Source organism: Polypterus senegalus, chromosome 3, assembly GCF_016835505.1.
Source record: "Polypterus senegalus isolate Bchr_013 chromosome 3, ASM1683550v1, whole genome shotgun sequence".
In the NCBI taxonomy this organism is placed as follows: domain Eukaryota; kingdom Metazoa; phylum Chordata; class Cladistia; order Polypteriformes; family Polypteridae; genus Polypterus; species Polypterus senegalus.
This window is the reverse complement of record NC_053156.1, coordinates 140,409,729-140,431,177: the sequence shown is the minus strand read 5'-3', so window position 1 is coordinate 140,431,177 and position 21,449 is coordinate 140,409,729. Positions and strand designations below refer to the sequence as shown.

General features: G+C 36.2%; 1 protein-coding gene across 1 annotated transcript in view; it reads right to left on the bottom strand.

Annotated features, from left to right (window-relative positions):
- The window catches only part of mdn1 (midasin AAA ATPase 1), a 239,274-nt gene that overhangs the window by 184,630 nt on the left and 33,195 nt on the right, over positions 1-21,449 (bottom strand). The window contains exons 17-24 of the mRNA XM_039747985.1: positions 17,708-17,808; positions 16,330-16,474; positions 11,291-11,387; positions 10,047-10,160; positions 8,292-8,439; positions 7,816-7,923; positions 6,681-6,832; positions 2,860-3,038 (exon numbers count right to left, since the gene is read on the bottom strand). Coding sequence (XP_039603919.1) covers positions 2,860-3,038; positions 6,681-6,832; positions 7,816-7,923; positions 8,292-8,439; positions 10,047-10,160; positions 11,291-11,387; positions 16,330-16,474; positions 17,708-17,808 — 1,044 coding nt within the window. The remainder of the gene's footprint in view (positions 1-2,859; positions 3,039-6,680; positions 6,833-7,815; positions 7,924-8,291; positions 8,440-10,046; positions 10,161-11,290; positions 11,388-16,329; positions 16,475-17,707; positions 17,809-21,449) is intronic.

Genomic DNA, 21,449 nt, shown 5'->3' with positions numbered 1-21,449 from the left:
CTCATCAGACCAGAAAATTTTGTTTCTCATGGTCTGAGAGTCCTTCAGGTGCCTTTTGGCAAACTCCAGGCGGGCTGCCATGTGCCTTTTACTAAGGAGTGGCTTCCGTCGGGCCCCTCTTCCATACAGCCCCGATTGGTGGATTGCTGCAGAGATGGTTGTCCTTCTGGAAGGTTCTCCTCTCTCCACAGAGGACCTCTGGAGCTCTGAAAGAGTGACCATCAGGTTCTTGATCACCTCCCTGACTAAGGCCCTTCTCTCCTGATCGCTCAGCTCTGGTGGTTTCGAACTTCTTCCACTTACGGATGATGGAGGCCACTGCGCTTATTGGGACCTTCAAAGCAGCAGAAATTTTTCAGTAAACTTCCCCAGATTTGTGCCTCGAGACAATCCTGTCTCGGAGGTCTACAGACAATTCCTTTGACTTCATGCTTGGTTTGTGCTCTGACATGAACTGTCAACTGTGGGACCAGATTATATACACAGGTGTGTGCCTTTCCAAATCATGTCCAATCAACTGAATTTACCACAGGTGGACTCCAATTAAGCTGCAGAAACATCTCAAGGATGATCAAGGGAAACAGGATGCACCTGAGCTCAATTTTGAGCTTCATGGCAAAGGCTGTGAATATTTATGTACATGTGATTTCTCAGTTTTTTTTTTTATTTTTAATAAATTTGCAAAAATCTCAAGTAAACTTTTTTCACGTTTTCGTTATAGGGTGTTGTGTGTAGAATTCTGAGGAAAAAAATGAATTTAATCCATTTTGGAATAAGGCTGTAACATAACAAAATGTGGAAAAAGTGATGCGCTGTGAATACTTTCCAGGTGCACTGTATGAAGCCTGCCCGAACTTTAAAAACAGCTCATCCACACGTGGCATCAGGTGTGCATCAAATATGGAAATCTTCAAACACCTAAAATCAATACAGAACCAAACCATCAGACTTTGAGACGAGTACAACTGCATTTCGCCATTCACCTTTGCTTGGCTGAATAACGCCTAATTGGAGCATCTGTTAGACTTCCTCATGTATCATTTTCCTCGTTTGCCTCTGGTTGGCAATATGGGAGTAACACCAGGTGGAGAGACAATCTTGTGTTCTGCAATTGTTGTCCGGCCAGGCGTCAGCGATAGCAATTCTGCCTTTTGGGTATCAGTTAAATCATACCTAATAGCAATCTCAGTCTGGGGGACTGCTACAGCCGTGACCAGGACTTTGTGACGGTCACGCCACTCCTTTAAAAGATTAACATGCAAAATTTGTATGGGTTTCCGCCACACAGGAATTCTAACTTTATAATTCACTGGGTACATACGCCCTTCTATCACTGCCGGCCCTTGCCATTCGGCCCAAAATTTCTGTGGATTGGATGGGATCAACACCAGCATGCTATCAACCTTCTTTAAACTTGCACAAGTTTACTTGTTTTCCCATAATTACGTTTTTGTGCCTCCTGCTCACCCAGCTGATGTTCCACCGCAATGGAGGACAATCTGCCAATTTGCATTGGTAGTCCAATTTCTCCAGGATGGCACATACTGTAAATATGTGTCATTGCCAGAGGGTTTGCTGTGTCTCCCAGCACAGTCTCAAGAAAATGGAGGAGTTTCCAGGAGACAGGCAGTAACTCTAGGAGAGCTGGACAGAGGGACATCAGCAGGACTAGTAACTGCTTCTTTGGGCAAGTAGGAAAAGGATGAGCACTGCCAGAGCTCTACAGAATGACCTCCATCAGGACAGTGGTGTGAATGTCTTTGACCAAATAATCAGACACAGACTTCATGAAGGTGGCCTGAGGGCACGACATCCTCCTATGCTCACTGCCCGGCACCATGGAGCTAGATTGGCATTTACCACAGAATACCAGAATTGACAGGTCCACCCTGTGCTTTTCACAGATGAGAGCAGGTTCACCCTGAACACATGTTACAGACGTGAAAGGGTCTGGAGAAGTCGTGGAGAATGTTATGTTTCCTGTAAAACCGTTCAGCATTACCGGGTTGGTGGTGGGTCAATGATGGTCTTGGGAGGCATATCCATGGACAGATGCACAGACCTATACAGGCTAGACAATGGCACCTTGATTGCTATTAGGTATTGAGATGAAATCCTTGGACCCATTGTCAGACCCTATGCTGGTGCAGTGGGTCCTGGGTTCCTCCTGGTGCATGACAACGCCCGGCCCTTATGTGGTGAGAGAATGCAGGCTGTTCCTGGAGGATGAAAGGAACTGATACCATTAACTGGCACCCATGCTCACCTGACCTAAATCCAATAGAACACCTCTGGACATTATATTTTGGTCCATCCGATGCCGCCAGGTTGCACCTCGGACAGTCGAGGAGCTCAGTGTTGCCCTGGTCCAGATCTGGGAGGAGATCATCAGTTGTCTCATTAGGAGCATGCCCCGACGTTGTCAAGCATGCATACAAGCACGTGGGGGCCATACAAACTACCGAGTACAATTCTGAGTTGCTGCAATGAAATTTCAGCAAAATGGACTAGCCTTCTGCATCATTTTTTCCCTTTGATTTTCAGTTTGTCTTTGAGTTCAGCCTTCTGTAGGTTGATCATTTTCATTTCAATCAAACAATGTGGCATTCTTTCATTCCTAACACATTGCCCAGTCCATTTCAGTACAGATATCCAGCATGACTTTTTTTCTCATTGAGATCTGATGTGTTTTCAAAGTGATTGTTTAATTTTTTTGAGCAGTTTATATACATATACATATGTATATATACACACACACACACACACACAGAAAAACAATTATAAATGTGTGCGGATGCATGTGGCCCACTGATTTTCTTTCAGAACTTACCCAATAAATAAGCATAAACAGTTAATTACCTTCTTTGAAAACAAGTTTTCCTGTCTCACTGGAAGCGTAACAGCCAATATACTCTTGGATGTCTGTATGTTCATGGTTGTTGATTCGAACACAATGGTTTCCAGTTGATGATGCTAGCCACTTAATGAGACTAGTCTTACCAACAGAGGTCTCTCCCTGAATTAAAACTGGATGGGATCTAATAATATGAAAAAGAACACTTTGAGTGGAACTGATCAACATTATATACCCACATTAAATTTACAGACATTCGAAAAAGCAGGACAAAAAATTAGTAATTTGAGTGTTCAGCAAAATATTTATGCAGCACAGGTATATACTTATGGCACAAACAATACAAATATACAGGGCTCCAGATGGTGACTAAAATGGTCGCCAATGCGACTTGATTTTCTATTTTGCAACTAGGTTTTTCATTCCAGTCGCCGGTGGCGACTCTCTCTCTCAATCTAAGAAAAATTTTAAATTTAAAGCAGCAAAAACGGCTTTTAATTATGTGCGAACACTCTCAGTCAGCGTCTGCATTTCCTATTAAATTATCATGTGATTCAAGCCAAACCGAAGCGAGGCATCATCTGACACGCCCACTCTACTTCAAACGTCATCTCGCTAACTGCTGCGGATAGGGATCTGAAATAGAAGAGAATCGGGCCATGACTACTCCTCGAATTCCGTCCTAACTTTCCACGTAACACACGAAATGTTCTAAGTTTCCATGTAACACGCGAAATGGCCAAACGAAAAATTTCAGACTTTTTCTCAATGCCCACTCATCCAAATCCTGCCTTGTCTACTTCTGAACGAACCGAAGATAATTCAGTCAGTGGGTTATCTGAGGTACAGCCACAGGCATCCGAAAATGTAGTGTTATTAAAGGATGACAACTCCGTCCCGTTAGCAAAGTCTTCTGCACCTGCAAAACCGATGCCTGGAAGACAGTTTAAAGCGGCTTGGTTAAAGGACATCGCTTGGTTACGGTATGACAAGGGAAAGATGTATTGCAGCTTTTGTGCACAAGCTGGACAAGAAATTGCTGGTAAAACAGAATTAATTTGTGGTACGAGCCATTTTAAAAAGGAAACTGAAAAAAGCATGGTGAGAGTTAGAAACACAAGAATGCCAGAGACTGTGTGATTGCTAGGTCTGCTCCTCATGACACCCCCATAGCTAAGGCAGTGCAACGTGCTTGTGAGAAAGTGACAGAAAATGAGATGAAAGAAAAAAAAAAAAAATTCAATGCAGTATATATGATTGCACTGGAAGAAATACCGTTCACAAAGTTTAAATCTCAATTTCTGCTGATGAAGAAGAATGGCATGGATGTGTCAAAAGCATACGATAATGATACAGCATGTGCAGAGTTTGTAGGTTGCATTGCAGATGAATTAAAAAGTAATGTGCTGGAAGAAGCTTTAAAGGTAAACTACATCTCTGTTATAACTGATTGTGGAACAGATGTCTCAGGGAAAGACAATGTCATCACATACTGTAGGTATGTATCTGATGGAACACCTAAGACTCATCTAGTAGGTTTGGCTGAGATTGATTATGGTCATGCAGAAGAGATTCAAAACACCATTAAATCACTGCTTCAGAATGCTGACCCAACCAACCCAAATTGGTGGGTACATAAAATGAGTGCTTTCGGAGCAGATGGTGCAAGCGTGAACACAGGTGCAACAGGGAGAACCGGGGCACTTTTCAGAAAAGAGATAGGTGAACATGCTCTGCCTTTCCACGGTCTACCCCATCGACTGGAACTGGCAATGCTTAACACACAAAGGTCAGTGCCAATGATTGAAAAAGTTTATGACCTTCTACAACTAGTGTGGAAAACGTATCATTTTAGTCCCAAAAGCAAGTGGGAGCTGAAGGCTATAGAAGTAGAGTTAGGATGTACAGTACGAAACCCATCAGCAGTAAAAACTCAGCGCTGGTTGCCACACATTTATCGGGCACTCTCAGTTTTTCTCCATTCAAACTATGCAACAGGTCAGGGGCAGTACACTGCTGTGCATCATCATATGGAGCACCTTGCAGTCATCTCCAAAAAGATAGACATAAAGGGAAGAGCCAAACACATTGTTCAGCAAATGGAAAGCCTGTCTTTCGTTGCCTTTTGTCACATTTTACATGACCTTTTTTCAGAGGTCTCAAAGCTGAGCCTTACACTTCAAAACAAATTCTTATATACTTCCTCAGGCAGTTGCTGCAATTGTGGGCTGTGTGGTAACAATTAAAGGATTGAAGGAAAATGCTTTGAGAGAAGGGAAGCTGCAGGAATTCTTACAGCACATAGGTTCTCAGCCTGAAGGTTCAGTTCAACAGGAAGGGCCATCAACAACCAGGAATGAGAGGGCTGCAAGTAGCCACACAGTCATAACCTTCCAAAATGTTAAATTGAAAGGCCCCCAAAATCAGGCCACATTCAGAAGTGATCTAAAGGCCGTAATTGAAAAAACAGTTGACATTACTGTTAAAGAATTGGAGATCAGGTTTGCAAACATGATGTCAAGTGCTACACAGCACGGACATTCAAAGGGATCAGAAATCATCAAGTCATTTTCAGTGTTTTGTCATGATGCATGGCCAGAGGACATTGATAGCTATGGCAAGTGTGAGATAGACACACTTGTTAAATGGTACAGGGAGCTCTTATCAAACAATGGCTGCGATGTCACAGCTGTGCAGAAGGAATGCCTAATGTTGAAAATATTAGTGAAGGGTCAGTTTATGGATAAGACTTACGATGGCCTATGGACAGTGATGCTGAGCAAGGAGCCTTTCCGTACAGATTTTAAAAATCTGCTTCACTTAGTCGAAATAATGCTGGTGCTTCAGATATCTGCAGCTCAGCACGAGTGAGGATTTTCAGCACAAAACAGAATAAAATCAAAAGTGAGCAACTCCCTAAGTGAAGAAACACTGGAAGACTTGGTAAGGATCAGTACAGAGGGCCCTACACTTGAACTTTTAGACCCAGAGCCCAGTGTAAAGCGCTGGTTGTCAGTCAGCAAAAATGATGCTGACATTGTAACAGTTAGTGACAGTGAACTTGAAGAGTAATTAATTTCTTTATATTTGTACACTCATTGCAAAATGATTATTTCAGAAATAATTGTTTATAATGTTTGTTATTGTGTTAATTCTTGTGGTATTATGTGTAAGACATTTTCAGTGTTTGTATTTGTAGTGTTCCTTACACATGTTGTGTATAAGACTCTGGACTTGAAGTATTGCTTATTAGTAAACATTTGCACTGTACACATTTATGTGTCATTTATTCTTCTGTTATTAATATCTATAAGACCTTGCAGAGGACATTAGTAGGCAGGTCAAATAGCTCAGACAGGAGAAAGGAAAGCAGTGTGAGGTAGACCAAAGAAACAAACAAACAATACAAGTAAATATTATTTATTTATTTCACATTTGGCATGCGGTAGAGATTATGGCTCCCAAAAAAAGCATTTGGCTCCTAAATATTTTGGGGTTTGGAGCCAATGGCTCCCAAATTTTTTTTTTCTGTCTGGAGCCCTGATATATTAACCTAAACCTTTACTGAAACAAAACAACACCAGAGTGATACATAAAAATGCAAAATGAAATCAACATTGCCTATAACTAATGGCTAACAGAACAGCAGCAACTGAAAACTTGGAAGAACAGCACAATATTTAATGAACATTTAAAAAAATAGTAACAAGTTAACTGCTCAAATATAACATGAAAAAAACAAGTCAGTGATTATTATACATCATTTTCCTAAATTACATGTTCATGTTTTGTTTGATAAATGGATGAAAGAGACTATCAGCCTTACCCTGCAGACACTACTCTGGCAAGATCCCTCAGATTAAGCTTCACTGTAGGAGTCAGGATATAACTGCTATCAGTCACTGGAGGAAGCTCCCCTCTTGAAATCCAATAATCTTCCACTTGAAAGCATTTCTTATCAGTAGGCTCAGGGATGGACTAAAAATTAAACAAAACAACTACTAAAAACCAGAAACATAATGAATTTGTTGTTACTTGAAATAATTGCTGTTTCCCTATCATCAGATAACTTTACCTAGGTAATACTTTGTAAGCCAGTCAGGAGCAAAAGGACATTTAACAAAACTGTATATATATATATATATATATATGTATATATATATATATATATATATGGGGGTGAGCAGTTTTAATAACAGGGTTTGTTACTACCTTTAATGCAACCTTAATAATTACTCAATGCTTCAAAGAGGAAATAAATGTTTTTATATTGAAAGATTTTTCACTCCACCACATATTTCTGGTTATTGTTTATATTTGGTAGCAACTCTATAAAGTGAAGTGCTCTAATAGGAGATCATATAAGACCATCATTGAAACCTAAAAACAAAACAAAAAAAAAACTGTTAAACTAGCTTCCAGTATATGACATAGCTATCTCCTACAGTAAGCCGAGAACAAATGTGTACAGGCTGCAAAGTTTTAATCAGTTGACACTATGCAAACAAGACAGTTCAGTATGAAACTTAAGTATATATTCCACAGTTAAACTGAGGAAGGTGTTAATGTTCAATAAAATACAGTCAAGCACAATCCATTAAAAAAGCCCTAGAAATAATTATAGTGACACTGCATGTTTTATGCTATATTGTAATTGCAATTTAAAATTATTATTATTTAAAGAAGTTTATTCAGTTTTAATACTGCATGATCTTACTTGTTACTTGACTTTGTATTTCTTTTTATATTTCAATAATGTATAATTGCATTGCATGAATCATGGATAAAAGGTTCTGAATTCAAGCTACTGAATATTATATAATGTACAATCTTTCAAGATCAATCCCGCATTGCCAAAACATTTATCCCCCTTGTTTACAGTGTTTCCAATTCAAGATCCACATGATTAGGATTATATATGTATTTTTAAAGCTTCAATCAAATATTCAGTTTATCATTACCTCTTTCAGGCTTTTTGTGTTACCACCCAAAATGTGTTTGCAGATCAGTTTCTGAACAATAGGATAAGATGATCGGTCCAGCTGTGTCAGAAAACTTAAACAGAAACCCTAAAATATTACAAGACATTAATCACTGATGTGCTTAAAAAGAACAGTGACATTCTAAAGCAATTACAGATTGTATCAATTGATAACATTAGTCTAGATATAAATATACATCTTTGTTTCTTTGTCCTAACTAATAAAAGGACAATAAATTAAATAAAACCATAAGATATTTCAAAAATCCTGTAATGTTTCTAGTAAGTGACACAAGAAGTCATGCATCACAGATTTTAAAGAGCTGGCACCCATTACTAACAAAACTGATTAGCATAATAAAAACAATTGTGTTTTGTTAGACAGAATATGTACAATTTTTCTCATATTCAGTAACTGTACCACAACTAGGAAAAAGCCAAAAAAAAAAAACATACTTCATATAGAGAGCGCTGACTACTGTGGCAGGGGTTCCCAGCTGCAAATCTCAATGCTCTGCAAAGTGTCCGGAGGCTATAGTGAGGCTTATGTCCAGTTCCGTCAACCAGCTTACAATTTGCTTCTTTGCGCACTGCTAAATAAAAACTAATGGCAAACAAAAAAAAAAAAAAAAGAATTTTTTAGGAGCTGAATTAAAACGACTACATAAATGTTTATATAACAAAAACGCAACACATGTATGAGATCCAAGCATGTTACTATTCAAGGATTAATTTAACGTTTAAATTTTAAGTTGCAGCAGTTTAGAAGCTGAGGTTTATAAATGCATGTTCTAAATAAGTTTAAAAGAAAACAAAGTGCATGCATAACATAGCATAGAAATAACTGACTGCTGAGCATAATGAGGCAAAATGGAAATTTTGTAGCCAGAGCTGCATGTATCAGACTAAAGTTTATGCAACTAATTTAAAAAGCATATTGTTAACTTTGTCTAATTTGTTTTCCCCAGTGATGAAAGAAAAATGTTTCTTTCGAATTATTTTCTTACACATCTACTTTTACTTAAAAGAAGTTTTGAAAAGCATATGTTTGGGAGGGTTTCAATATCTGCGCGTTAACAGACATTAGCAGACAATTATAACAGTCCAGTCTGATGTCACACTCATGGAAGTGCTAGAGCAGGGGGGAGGTCTCCTATATGGCTCACCAAGATGAGACCCCTACTTTGTAATCTGAAGGCTTCTAGATCAGGACTGGCAGGTAGCACTTTGCTGTGACATCACAGCCAAAACAATGCATAGTATTACATTTCTAGCATATGTTCTTTAATTCTTAGTATTTTTCAAAATGTTTGCATAACTTGTATTCATACTTCTACAGTGATTAACAAACTTGGGTAAAGACTATTAATATGGCTGGCAATGTAAACATTTCAAATATACTGAACAAAGATGTCTAAAATTGATTTAGATAACAAATTTCTGTCTGAATCCCCATTCACATGCAGCTCAAACTTACAGGAAAATGCTTTCATATAGCATAACTGGCTTCAAGGTCATTTTATAACTACAGCATCATTTTAACCCTGTATGGGAGTTTGAATCTTTCTAGCTTAAGTTTGCCAGGCAAATGGTAAAATAAAAAGGCAAATTGTATATGCCAATATAAATGCATAAGCCATTCTTGTAACATTAGCACATACATAAGTTAAAATATGACAAAAGGGCTGTTAGTATTTTTAGAATTATGTTTACTCCAATCTTATTTACACATGTTTTAGCAGAGCACAAAAATAATTTTTTTTTCAAACAAGGGTTAAACAAAGTTGATGACTATAACCATACCTCTAAATATGTGCTATTCAAATTAACACTCACATTCATAAGTGAGTTATGAAAGTATGCAAGATACCAACTCAACATGATGAAAATAAAACCCAATCAACAAGAGTAAATAAGTAATCATTGCTACACAGCTACTGTACACAGAATAAGCTTAACAACACATGACAAAGTTCGTTTCTCCCTTAGTTATGCATTTGGGGAATAAAATGCAGACATGAAATGAAAAACAGATGCAGAACAAGGGAACAAAGCAAAATTAAAGAGCAAAGTTTCAGGGAAAAAAATAAATCTCTGCATACAGAGCAGCGGTTTCAAAGTAATCATTTCAATAATAAAAAATATACTATGACAGAAAATGGAAGTATAACAAAATTAAGCATAAAAATGTATTGCACAGAAACAAATTACCTTATAATCCCAGAAACAATTGTCTTGCTTAGATTAAGACCTTTAAGATAATCTAATATTAAAATTCTTAAATCTCCTTGATCTTCTAATTCTTCCACATAAACTTCAGTAAACCTGATAAAAAGTATATGATAAAACATTACATTAAAAAAATTTACACAAACAGAAATGCATAAGTTATAACACATTCAGGTTGTCTACAAATAATAAAAATAATAGCCATTACTGGGAATTGCTTATTTACTGACATTTTATAATGTGTAATAAAAACAAAGCAGTAACGAAGTACCACTGGAACCATTCCAGATCTTTTCACAAGTGAAAATTTAAAACATAAAAAACAATTTTAGAAAATTGTTTAAATTTGTGAATGAAAAAATAAAAAACACATTTCTTTTAAGATTAATCTTGGGAGTCATTTTCACCTGACAGATTTGAGGACAAATATAAAGCAAGACTTTGAATGAAAACTTTAACAAAAGAAAATCTGTCGCCTCAAAGATAAACAATATAAAATGTTCTCTGATCTTAACTTCCTATTTATTTAAAAAAATAAAGGAAAAATATCAATGTAATAATTTTCATTTGCCATAAATATGGTTTTATACTATGATCTTTGCTTATATTTGCATACTGATCTGTGGCAGTTTGAATATTGATAAATGTAATTTAGACTGGAATTGGAAAAAAATCCATTTTTCAATAGGTAATTGCATTAGGCAACAGTAAGAATAGCTGCAGGTATTGAGAAATTTAGATTAAAAATGTTAGTTCTGAACTTCTTCATAAAAACTACCATGTGAATGAAGGAAACCCTCTGGATGCAACTTGACATTATCCAAACTAAGCAATATTTCTGTGGAGAAAATTATAAATGCAGAAAACCACTCTAAAATGTCTAAAACTCTAAAAGCACACCATTTAATGGTCAGTCATAGCAATAGATTGAAAGTTTCCTGTTCAACATGAAATAACAATAATATAGAATCTTTCCACACACAATTAAATGCATGAATTACATTTAAGGGAAGACGATATACATCATGATCAACATACCAAGATTTTTCGTTAATGACAAATATACACTCAGTTTATTTAGTTTAGGAGAAAGTTGTAGTGGTTTTTAATGACTTGCATGAAAAATTAAATAAAAATGATTTAAAAAAAAAAAACTATGCCGCTCTACAGTCACTTTAAAGTACTTGAAATTATTTAATTCATTTTACCAAATATCACTGAATTACCTGTTTCTTATTCCAGGAGGCAAATTTCTCTTTCCAACATCAGTGGCTGGATTCATGCAGGCAAACAGACGGAATTCTGGATGACGTACTATAGGCTCTAAACACAAATGAGGGCATGATTTATGTTTTACATAGAAGAACAATCCATACACTATTTTTAAAACATTTCTCCGTTTTCAGTATAAATTATGTCTTAGCTAAAAAATAATACCATTAAATGTTACCAGTTTCACGGTCTACAATATATCACTTGGCTTAAATCAACATCCTGTATTAAACAGATACAGTATGTCTGTTGAGATACAGATGCTAACATTTGTACAAGACTGATATACAAGAGACAGCAATTTCTTTAACTGTTTAATCAAAATGTGTAAATAAAGTATACATGAAAATTGTCTTAATGATTTTATTAGAGGAAATGTAATGTTAATCATAGATTAATTCAGCCAAGTGTTTCGCAAAAGCAAAAAAAAACAACATGAACACCACTATCATCAGCTTAACTGCTATCAGCTTGCATATCCTTAAGTTGGCCAGTTTCTCCCAAACTTTCTTACTCCATTATCCAATGTATTTGGGATGGTTAGGGGTAAGACCAATTCTGTGTATTACTTTTGTCAGAAATCCATTTATACTTGCATCATTTGCTGTACCTTCATCACAATTTGTTGTCAGTTGTTTTCTATTTTATTTCACATGCATAAACCACATCTGCCAGCATCTCCGGACCACAAGGACTCTTTTTCTCAGTCAAATACTTGCCTGGCTCTCTCTCAGATAAAATCCCTAAAGACTTGAACTATTATAGTTATTTCCAGTATAACTTATTATTATATAACTACAAATTTTAGTAAAAATAATGCTGCATGATATTTCCATGTGATATGGTTAAATGCAAAAGTTACAAGAGAGATCGTTAAGCCTATTTCTGAACTATATTAATAAAATGTCAAACATTATATTACTGAACAATACATCTGTTTTATTGAACTCCTAAATCACTGTACCTTTAATAACGATGGAACCAATGATTGCATTTACTGCAAAAAATATCTACAAAAATTTAAAAATTAATTTTGTTTTCCCAAATAACAACTATTAAAAGGAAAACAAAAGTGAAATCATAAATATAACAAAAGCTTTCTCTATTTAATGATTAAGATCCATAGCATTAACCCTGAGCATTACTGAGGCTCAGAATTTAATGTAAATATGGTTATTCCCAAGTCAGATGAGTGCTAATGTATAATGATCTGCTTTACAACGTTAAAAACTCTCAGGACAGTATTCTATTCCCATATATATGACGGAATGAAACATATTTAAATGCGCTTTGCCACTCTAGGTTAACTCATCAATACTCATAAGTATAGCCCTCAATCAGAACACATTGGCGTGTAAAAGAGAAGTTGTAAAGCCAGTTTTAGCACAAACTGAAGTGGATAATCAGTTTAGTCAAGCGTTACTGATGACAATGTGAATTGGTCATCAGACATTGACATGGATAATGAAACTGATGCCAATGGCATTGTACAACTGAACCTTGGTAATAAACCTGCTGAATTCAGTCGCCTGAAGGTTCATCATGGGGTAAAACGGTGCATAACAAAAGGACAAAATGACTACAATCATGTGGAAGGACAAGACGGACGTTAGCCATTATTCACAATGCAGCAACCATCAATGTTCATGTGAAAGGGATAGTGAAAGTCACTAAGCCTTGCACTGTGGCAATTTACAAAAACACAAGGGATGCATTGATCATGTGGATCAGACAATGACATTCTATATTCTAACACCAAAGCAACAGAAAAAATTATTATAAGAAAAGTGCACAAAGAAACACACATCTCCTGTCCCAATTACAATGATGGGCTGTGTGTGGGGGACCATCTCAAAACACCCCACAAAAACATATTACCATCATATACAGAACAGCACAATGCATACTATTTCATTTTTATTTATTTTTCCAATGTATTTTCTATGACTTATCAATGTGTGTGCTATTATTATTTTTTAATGCAGGTTTTTGATGGGAAAGCTATTACAGAATTAAAAAAGGTAAGGTAAACTGAAAGGAGGCTTAAAGTAATTGCTAAAAATAGAAATCCATTTAGAATTCAATATTCTATGATCTATCTGAAGAATAAAGAATAAAACAATAACTCTTGGAATATATTCCCATTACACAGCTATCTTAAATTGATTCAGTTCAAAATAAACATGCTTGGTGACTTCACATATTCATTTTCTTGAAATTTTGTAGGTGGTCAACTATAGTCTTAATGGTACATAACCCCCAATTTTGGAAAAAAAAAAACAAAGTCACATTTACCTTAACAAATGTCATAAAATATATTGTCATCTAGTTAAAAATATTAATCAGAATTTGTATGGTTTAACAGATCCAAAAGTATACTTTGTAGCTAAAGTATGCAATACGGGCAGTCCCCGGGTTACGTACAAGATAGAGACTGTGGGTTTGTACTTAAGTTGAATTTGTATGCAAGTCAGAACAGGTACATTATTTTAATAAATGCTATTGTTGACCGACTGTAACCAAGTGCTCTGCCAATGAATGATGGAGTTTCACCTCTCTGTGACCTTTTTATTATTTCTACTTTATTTTCAATGGTGACAGTTTTTCTCTTTACTGTATCACCAGCACTTGCATCAGATTTGTATTTCAGAGACATCCTTGAAGGGTGAAGACAAAAAGGTTAAGATGAAATCTTCTGCACAGCACTGTACACGGTATCACAGCAGGCAGGCATCCCTCGTCAGCACATCTGGTGTACTGACAAGAGACAACTTCCTGGTATGTACGTAACAGTTCAAGTAAGCAGGCTGTCATCTCCACTACAGTATGCTGCCCGCAGCGTCCGCCCACCAAGAACGAACACAGTGCGGCCAAAGGCGTGTAGTAAATTGCCCACCACCACCCCCATTCAACAGGCAGCCACCCGAAGCACACTACAATGCTACCCTCCGCCGCCCCGTTCACACTCAATGGCCTCCATTCAGCCACAACCAGGTCACCGCTTGCTGCATTACCAACCGCCCACCGAGAATGAACGGGAAAGCCGTGTGTAGTGGGCGGGCAGTGAAACGCCCCCCTCTGCTCCATTCAGCCTGCATCCAATCAGGAGCAGTAACTGTGGCGTCATAGTGGGCGGACAGCGAACTGCCCCATCAAGCCTCCGTCCTGCACACGAGTGATAGCTGTGGCCGCAGTGACTATAGACCACGGGTCACCGCTTGCTGCCAGGAGTCACCCGAGGGACACTACACTGCATGAGCAGCGAAATTGTCCCTCCTTCAGCCACTGCTTGCAGCGTCCCCAGGCCAAAGATGATGGAGCGGACTACCTGTACTAACAAAAGATTCTCTGGGACTTTGACGAGAAGGATAATTTGACAATATTTTGCATCCTTTAAAAACGTGTTTATAAAAGTCTTATTAATTTAGCTTAGTCCTGATAACAGGATATGAACTGTAGCTTACTAATAGGATTAATGGAAGCAACAATTAAGGAAAACAGATGTTATTTACTTACTTAAAACTGAAGTAAAACAACACAAAAACATTAAAACCACCGAAGTATTACTGAGATCAAACAATGCAAGAATGAATAAACAATTTCAATTTCTGGATTTACACAAAAAACTAAACTAAGACCAAAAAACTACAGTATTATAATGACTACATTTTAAACAGACTCTTAACCTTACTGTAAACCTTAATGTAAACAAGATATGAATCTAAAGGGAATAAAATACTAATCATAACTGAAATACAGTGCATGAACATTACAGTATGATAAACAAACTGCTCTGTTAAGTGAACTGTGTAGCATACAAGCAAGAACAAAAATCAAACATACAGTACTATTGTGTAAAAATCCATGGTTCTGTCAAACACTGCACATGGGGAAAAAAAACTATAAACTAGAATTGTAAACAAGTTCTGTCATATATTGCATAAAAATACAAAAAAAACAACGTAAAGACATTTTTTAACAAATTACTAACTTCAAATTCTGTCCAATATTGCACAAAGATATCAGAAAAAATAAGAAATTGTAAAATTCTGCTGAGGGAACTTCAAGTTATGTGACAGAATCACCAGTCTGTCCAGAGCAGCTGCCATCAGAGCAGCATGGTTACAAATTACATTTTCATACGGCCAAATGTGCTTCTATTGTTTTCCATCACTAAAGTGGATTTACATCACTGTTCACCTTTGGTATCACAAAGGAACTCTTTATCTCTTTTTCAATGGCTTTGTGCAGAGACTTGCCTTCTCTGAACTGCTGTTATAATTAAAGCTAAAAAGCTTTTTTTTTCTCATTTGTTGCTCCCGCCCTTGTGTCATCAGACTGTGGCGAGAAGGTGGGATCTGTAAGAGTGTTTCACATAATGAATGAAAAAAAAAGTGCTTTGGAATCAGTAAAAAAAGCAGCCAAGACAGCTTGTGAAATAAGACGCAATAGGCCATTGCATCTTAGGGAAATAAAAATAATCTGTTTGAACAAATGACGTAATTTGTTCAAAAGATTTTTTTTTGCCTGACACCCATAGGGCTGCATACTAGATCAACTTCACTTTGTAGATGGTTAAACAAGTTAGATGTAGAGCCTGTTAGGTTACATGAGACAGTGAATGTGTGGACTCTCAAGGCTTGTTTTTAATTATTTCTTACAAAGTAAGTGACATGCTCGATAAAGATGTGTAAGCTGAAATTAAAACAACAATTAAAAGTATTATTGTAGACAATACATATCGCAAACTCCTAATTGTAGCTAAAATAAAATTTTCTGTATTTTTATTTGTCTAAAAATTATGTCTGAATTACTTTAGTACTTTTTTTTTTTTTTTAATCAGTTACTTGTAGCCTATTGTTTATTTCTTTCTTTCTTTCTTTTTTGGCATACGTGTGTCTTATTAATGTGGCCAACTCGAAAGATGACATTAATTTTGAGTTTTGTCAGTTTGGTCTGGAATACTAGCAGTTAATTATCATTTGAAAATTACCTGTGTCTCCTCGATCCAGCAACACAAGTGAGCCAGCATGGCTTTCCAGAAGACTACTCAAACATTCTAATGTTTCTGCTGCAGCTAAATTAATTTCATCCAGCAAAATCCATTCACCTTTCTTCACAGCCTGTGCCAATGTACCCTAAATGAATACATAAAAAACTAAATGTAAATTCAATAAAACTCCGATAGTGCAGTACTCGCTATTTTTAAGAAAGATGGAGTCAGTAAATTCTATTATTTTATTTATTTATGCAACATTTACCAAAAGTAAAAAATTAAAAATACAAACAATATCTATATAAAAAATGTAATTGCACACATCCTGCAGGACCATAGAAAACAATTAATTTATCAAGAATTAAAGTACATTTGAAGTATTGTGTGGCTTAGAAACAGCCTATCACTTCAAATTTAGTTATTTGAAAAAACTATATTTTTGTTGTATTGTTCTTTATGAAGCAGTAAACAGAAGAATAACCAAAAGTGCCTTATAATAGCTACAATGTGTCATGTTGACGATTGCTGAAAAGACTATGCATAATAGCTTGCCTGCTTATACAGCAGCTGTATAGTGGTTAATCCTCCAATTAGCCTAGCAGCAGACTTTCTAAACATACTGTGGGAGGGCAAATAGAGGGCTCCTCAGTCAGCCTGTTTCTTCATCTCCTGTGCGCGACCAAAAAATATGTCCAATAGACTTTATCCAAAACATAAGTGTTAATGATATTTTAATAACTATCTCCTGTTGTGATTGCAATTTGTCATGTTTGTTTTGTCAAAAAACTCTAATCAACAAAAACTGTATCATATATGTTTATATTTACTTTAAACACACAGGGAACTTTGTTGATCTGTACATACTGTATACATAACTTATGAGTTGATTAACATGATCTGATTTTCTCTGGGAAGATTCTGGGGAATACCTCAGTTGATATATTAAACAAACCAATTATTTCTAATGTAAATGTACAGCACTTCTTTTCCAGAAGGTGTTGGTGTTATTTAATTCCTCATAATAAAATAGGTTAGCTTTTAGATCTGCAAATATGAATGCAATAGTAATTCCTGAATATTCAGACAATACAGTTGTACTGAAAACTGCTGCACTGAAAAGGCTTGTATGAAGTATACCGTTATAATATTATGGGAGAGCAGACAGAAGTAGCCTGAAAGGGAAGACTGAGCAGTGTGGAATGCAGAATGAAAATGTTGTAGCGGGAGGGAGATGCAAGGTTAAAGGATGGAGTGGAATTAAATAAAAACACATGCAGACCCCTTGAAAAATATTTAGTGAACATGTTCAATAATTCAGTATTTCTGGAAGTTAGAATACATTTTTAAAACAAAAAAGATTAAATAAAAGAAATACCTCTACAAAGGCAAAAAGAAGTGCAGACTCAGCACATTTAATCTGGTGTCGAGCATGGCTTAATCTGAGGCAAAGAGCTTCCCATTTGTCCTTCAAAGTTTCTAGAAAAAGCAGAAACATTAAAATGTCAAACGAATATTAAAACTTCATAAAAAATGATTTTATGTTGCTGGAGGAGTAGAAAATACAGCATTGTATTTTATCATCTTAAAAAAAGGCAAGTATAAATAGGTTTTCCAGGGATAACATAATAAATGAAATGTTTGGAATATTACCTCAAAGAATTTTGAATAAAGCATCTACAAAGAGACCACTCAAAAGAAACTTCCGCGTTTTGCAGTATTTGTTTTATGTCTTGAGTGGAAATAAGTTTTTTTTTTATTAAACAGACAGGAAAAAAATATATTTTTTTAAACTAGCATAATCATAGAATTATTTTTTTCTAAATGCATAATACTAAATATATGCAGGTTGGGTCAACTGTGGATTCTAAACTAGAAAGGTATGAGTAAAGTGGCTGTATGAGTTAGTCTACTCTCCATTATAATGGCACCTCCTTCAAGGTGTATTAGGATAAGCAGGTTCAAAAACTGAACAAATGAATATAAAAAAACTAAAATGATTCAGCTTTTTTGACCATTATATTATGTTATTACTTTCTGAAAATATCTGCCTAAAGCATAGTCGAATATTTGGCTAACTACAGCTTCAAAAGTTTTATAAATATACTCAGAACTCAACACAGTTACTCTGCTAGGAGAGTGTGTCCCATGATATTAAAAAATGTCAGTCAGCATTGGCATCCCCTTGGAGAATTGCCGTCGACAGTTATACCAGAGCAATGCCAATTTCTTAAACTGCCCTGACAACCAATTGCAAAACACTTCACAATACAATACAATACAATACAGTTTATTTTTGTATAGCCCAAAATCACACAGGAAGTGCCGCAATGGGCTTTAACAGGCCCTGCCTTTGACAGCCCCCAGCCTTGACTCTCTGAGAAGACAAGGAAAAACTCCCAATAAAACCTTGTAGGAAAATGGAAGAAACCTCGAAAGGCAGTTCAAAGAGAGACCCCTTTCCAGGTAGGTTGGGCGTGCAGTAGGTGTCAAAAGTAGGGGGTCAATACAATACAATATACACAACAGAACAATTCCTTAAGACAGCATAATAAAAATTTTAGAATTACGGTTTAACAGTAGATGATATGACATAATTAGGTTTGGATATTTTTAGAGTCCTGGAGACCTCATCCATCTAGCTGCATCTCCATTTGGCCATGCCACGGCTTCACAAACCACACACCAAAAGGCAGTAACCAGCAATCCATAGTTTAAAAAATACGCTCTATAAAGATTCCTCAGCAAATGAAAGACTACCAATGTCCACAGACTAAGACATGCTTTTGTTGACAATGTTTAAAGTGAAATTACACCTTTTTGTGTCCTAAAAACCAAAGGGCATCCACCTTAATAAAAGGAAAAGTGTGTATACGTTTGTGTGTCTTTCAAGTTGCAACATCTGTTATATTCAATTTGGTATGGGATTGGTCAAAGCATTGGTAATGTTTGTGATGCACCATCTGTTGGAAGGTAAAATGTATTGCATTTTATTACTACATGCATTTAAAAAAATACATTCCAAAAGATGGTGCACTTCAAACGTTAATCTTGAGGTCTATGTTGATTATTTAGAATTCAATACAAGGGGCAGCACAGCTAGGTTCTCAAAAGGTATTACTGGAACATTATAAATGAAATAGTGTGCATCCCAGTCATATGTTTAATATTTTAAACCCCTTTAATCATATATTAATCATACAACTGGGTCAGATGAGTAAGTAATATCTTTAAATAAAAAATGACCCAGTGATCGGTCTCAGTTCTGAAAATAAAAATGCATTGCTCTTTGTCAGCATAATCATAATAAATTAAAAAAGCAAAAAAATGTTTTTGCATACACTTTTAAAACATTAATTCCGTCAACTTTTAGAATATTAGAACAATCTAAACGAGAACGGGCCATTCAGCCCAAAAAAAGCTCACCAGTCCTTCCTATCCACTTAATTCCTCTAAAAAAAAAAAAAAAAATCACCAAATCTAATTTTAAAAGTCCATAAAGTCCTGCTGCCTACCGCAATTCTTGGTAGCTTATTCCAAATGTCTATTGTTCTCTGTGTAAAGAAAAACTTCCTAATGTTTATGTAACATATACCCTTAACAAGTTTCCAACTGTGTCGCCACGATCTTGATGAACTAATTTTAAAATAATAGTCTCAATCCACTGTACTAACTCATAAATTTAAACACTTCAATCATGTCACTTCTTAATCTTCTGTTGCTTAAACTGAAAAGGCTCAGCTCTTTTAATCTTTCTTCATTATTCATCCCCTGTAGCCATGGAATCAATCAAGTTGATCTTCTCTGGATTTTTTCTAGTGCTGCTATGTCCTTTTTTGTAGCATGGAGGCCAAAACTGTACACAGTACTCTTGGAATCAATCAAGTTGATCTTCTCTGGATTTTTTCTAGTGCTGCTATGTCCTTTTTTGTAGCATGGAGGCCAAAACTGTACACAGTACTCTAGCTGAGGCCTCACCAGTGCGTTATAAAGCTTGAGCATAACCTCTTTGGATTTGTACTCTACACACTGTGCTATGTAACCTAACATTCCATTAGCCTTTTTAATAGCTTTATAACACTGTGTGGAAATTGACAGTTCCCTGCATGTTGATGCTTTAAAATACTGTATTACAAAATACAGTAGTCACCAATTAAGTCTAAAAACTCCTGCTCTTGTAATCTGCTATATGCAAAGTTTTCCCAGGTGCTATTCAGGTAGTTGAAGTCCCCCATGACTATAATATTCTTCTGTAAAACTTGCCTTTTTAATATTACTAAAAAGGTGTGCATTGAAATTACTGTCTGTATTAAGCAGTCTACATCACACTCCTAAAATCAGGCCGCTTTCCATAATGTTTTGTAGGCAAAGCAACAAGTCCTCACTAAGATGGGGCTCATCGACCAACTGAATAGGACTTGTGTTTAAATTCTGTTTGACATGAACAGCATCCCCTTCTCCTTTTCTAATCTGTCTAAGAAGAAAAAAAGCGTATCCCTCAATGTCATACTCCTTTCCATCTTTGTTATTTAGCCAGATTTTTGTTATTGATATAATAACCATGCTTTAATATATACAACTCCAACACACGTGTTTTATTTTTGATACTTCTATCATTAAGGCAGGCTATTTTTAATGTGTTTCCCGTTTTCCTTTTGCATTTAAATGTTCAGTTAGAAATTACATTACTATGCATTTCTAATTTAACACTATTGTTTGTGCCTCCATGTTCACTGCTAAACCTGGCATATCCTAAACTCCCTGCTCTCCCATAGCCTAGTTTAAACAATCTTCGACTAACCTACTCATACGTCTCCCCAACACATTGGTGCCCCTCTAGTTCAGATGTAACCCATCACAGCAGAACAGGTCCCATCTGTTCCAAAAGGAGTCCCAATTCCCCATAAACCTATACCTTTCCACCCGACACCAAGATTTCAGCCCAGAATTAAGCCTCCTAATCTTCTCAGTCTCACCTGGACTGGCATAATGGCACATGAAGAACTTTGGGGAATACCACCATGTCAGTTCTCTTTAAATTTGGATCACAGAACTGACCGACTACCCTTATGTATCTCATTTGTTCTGACATGGACAATGAAAACTGGATCCACTTCTGC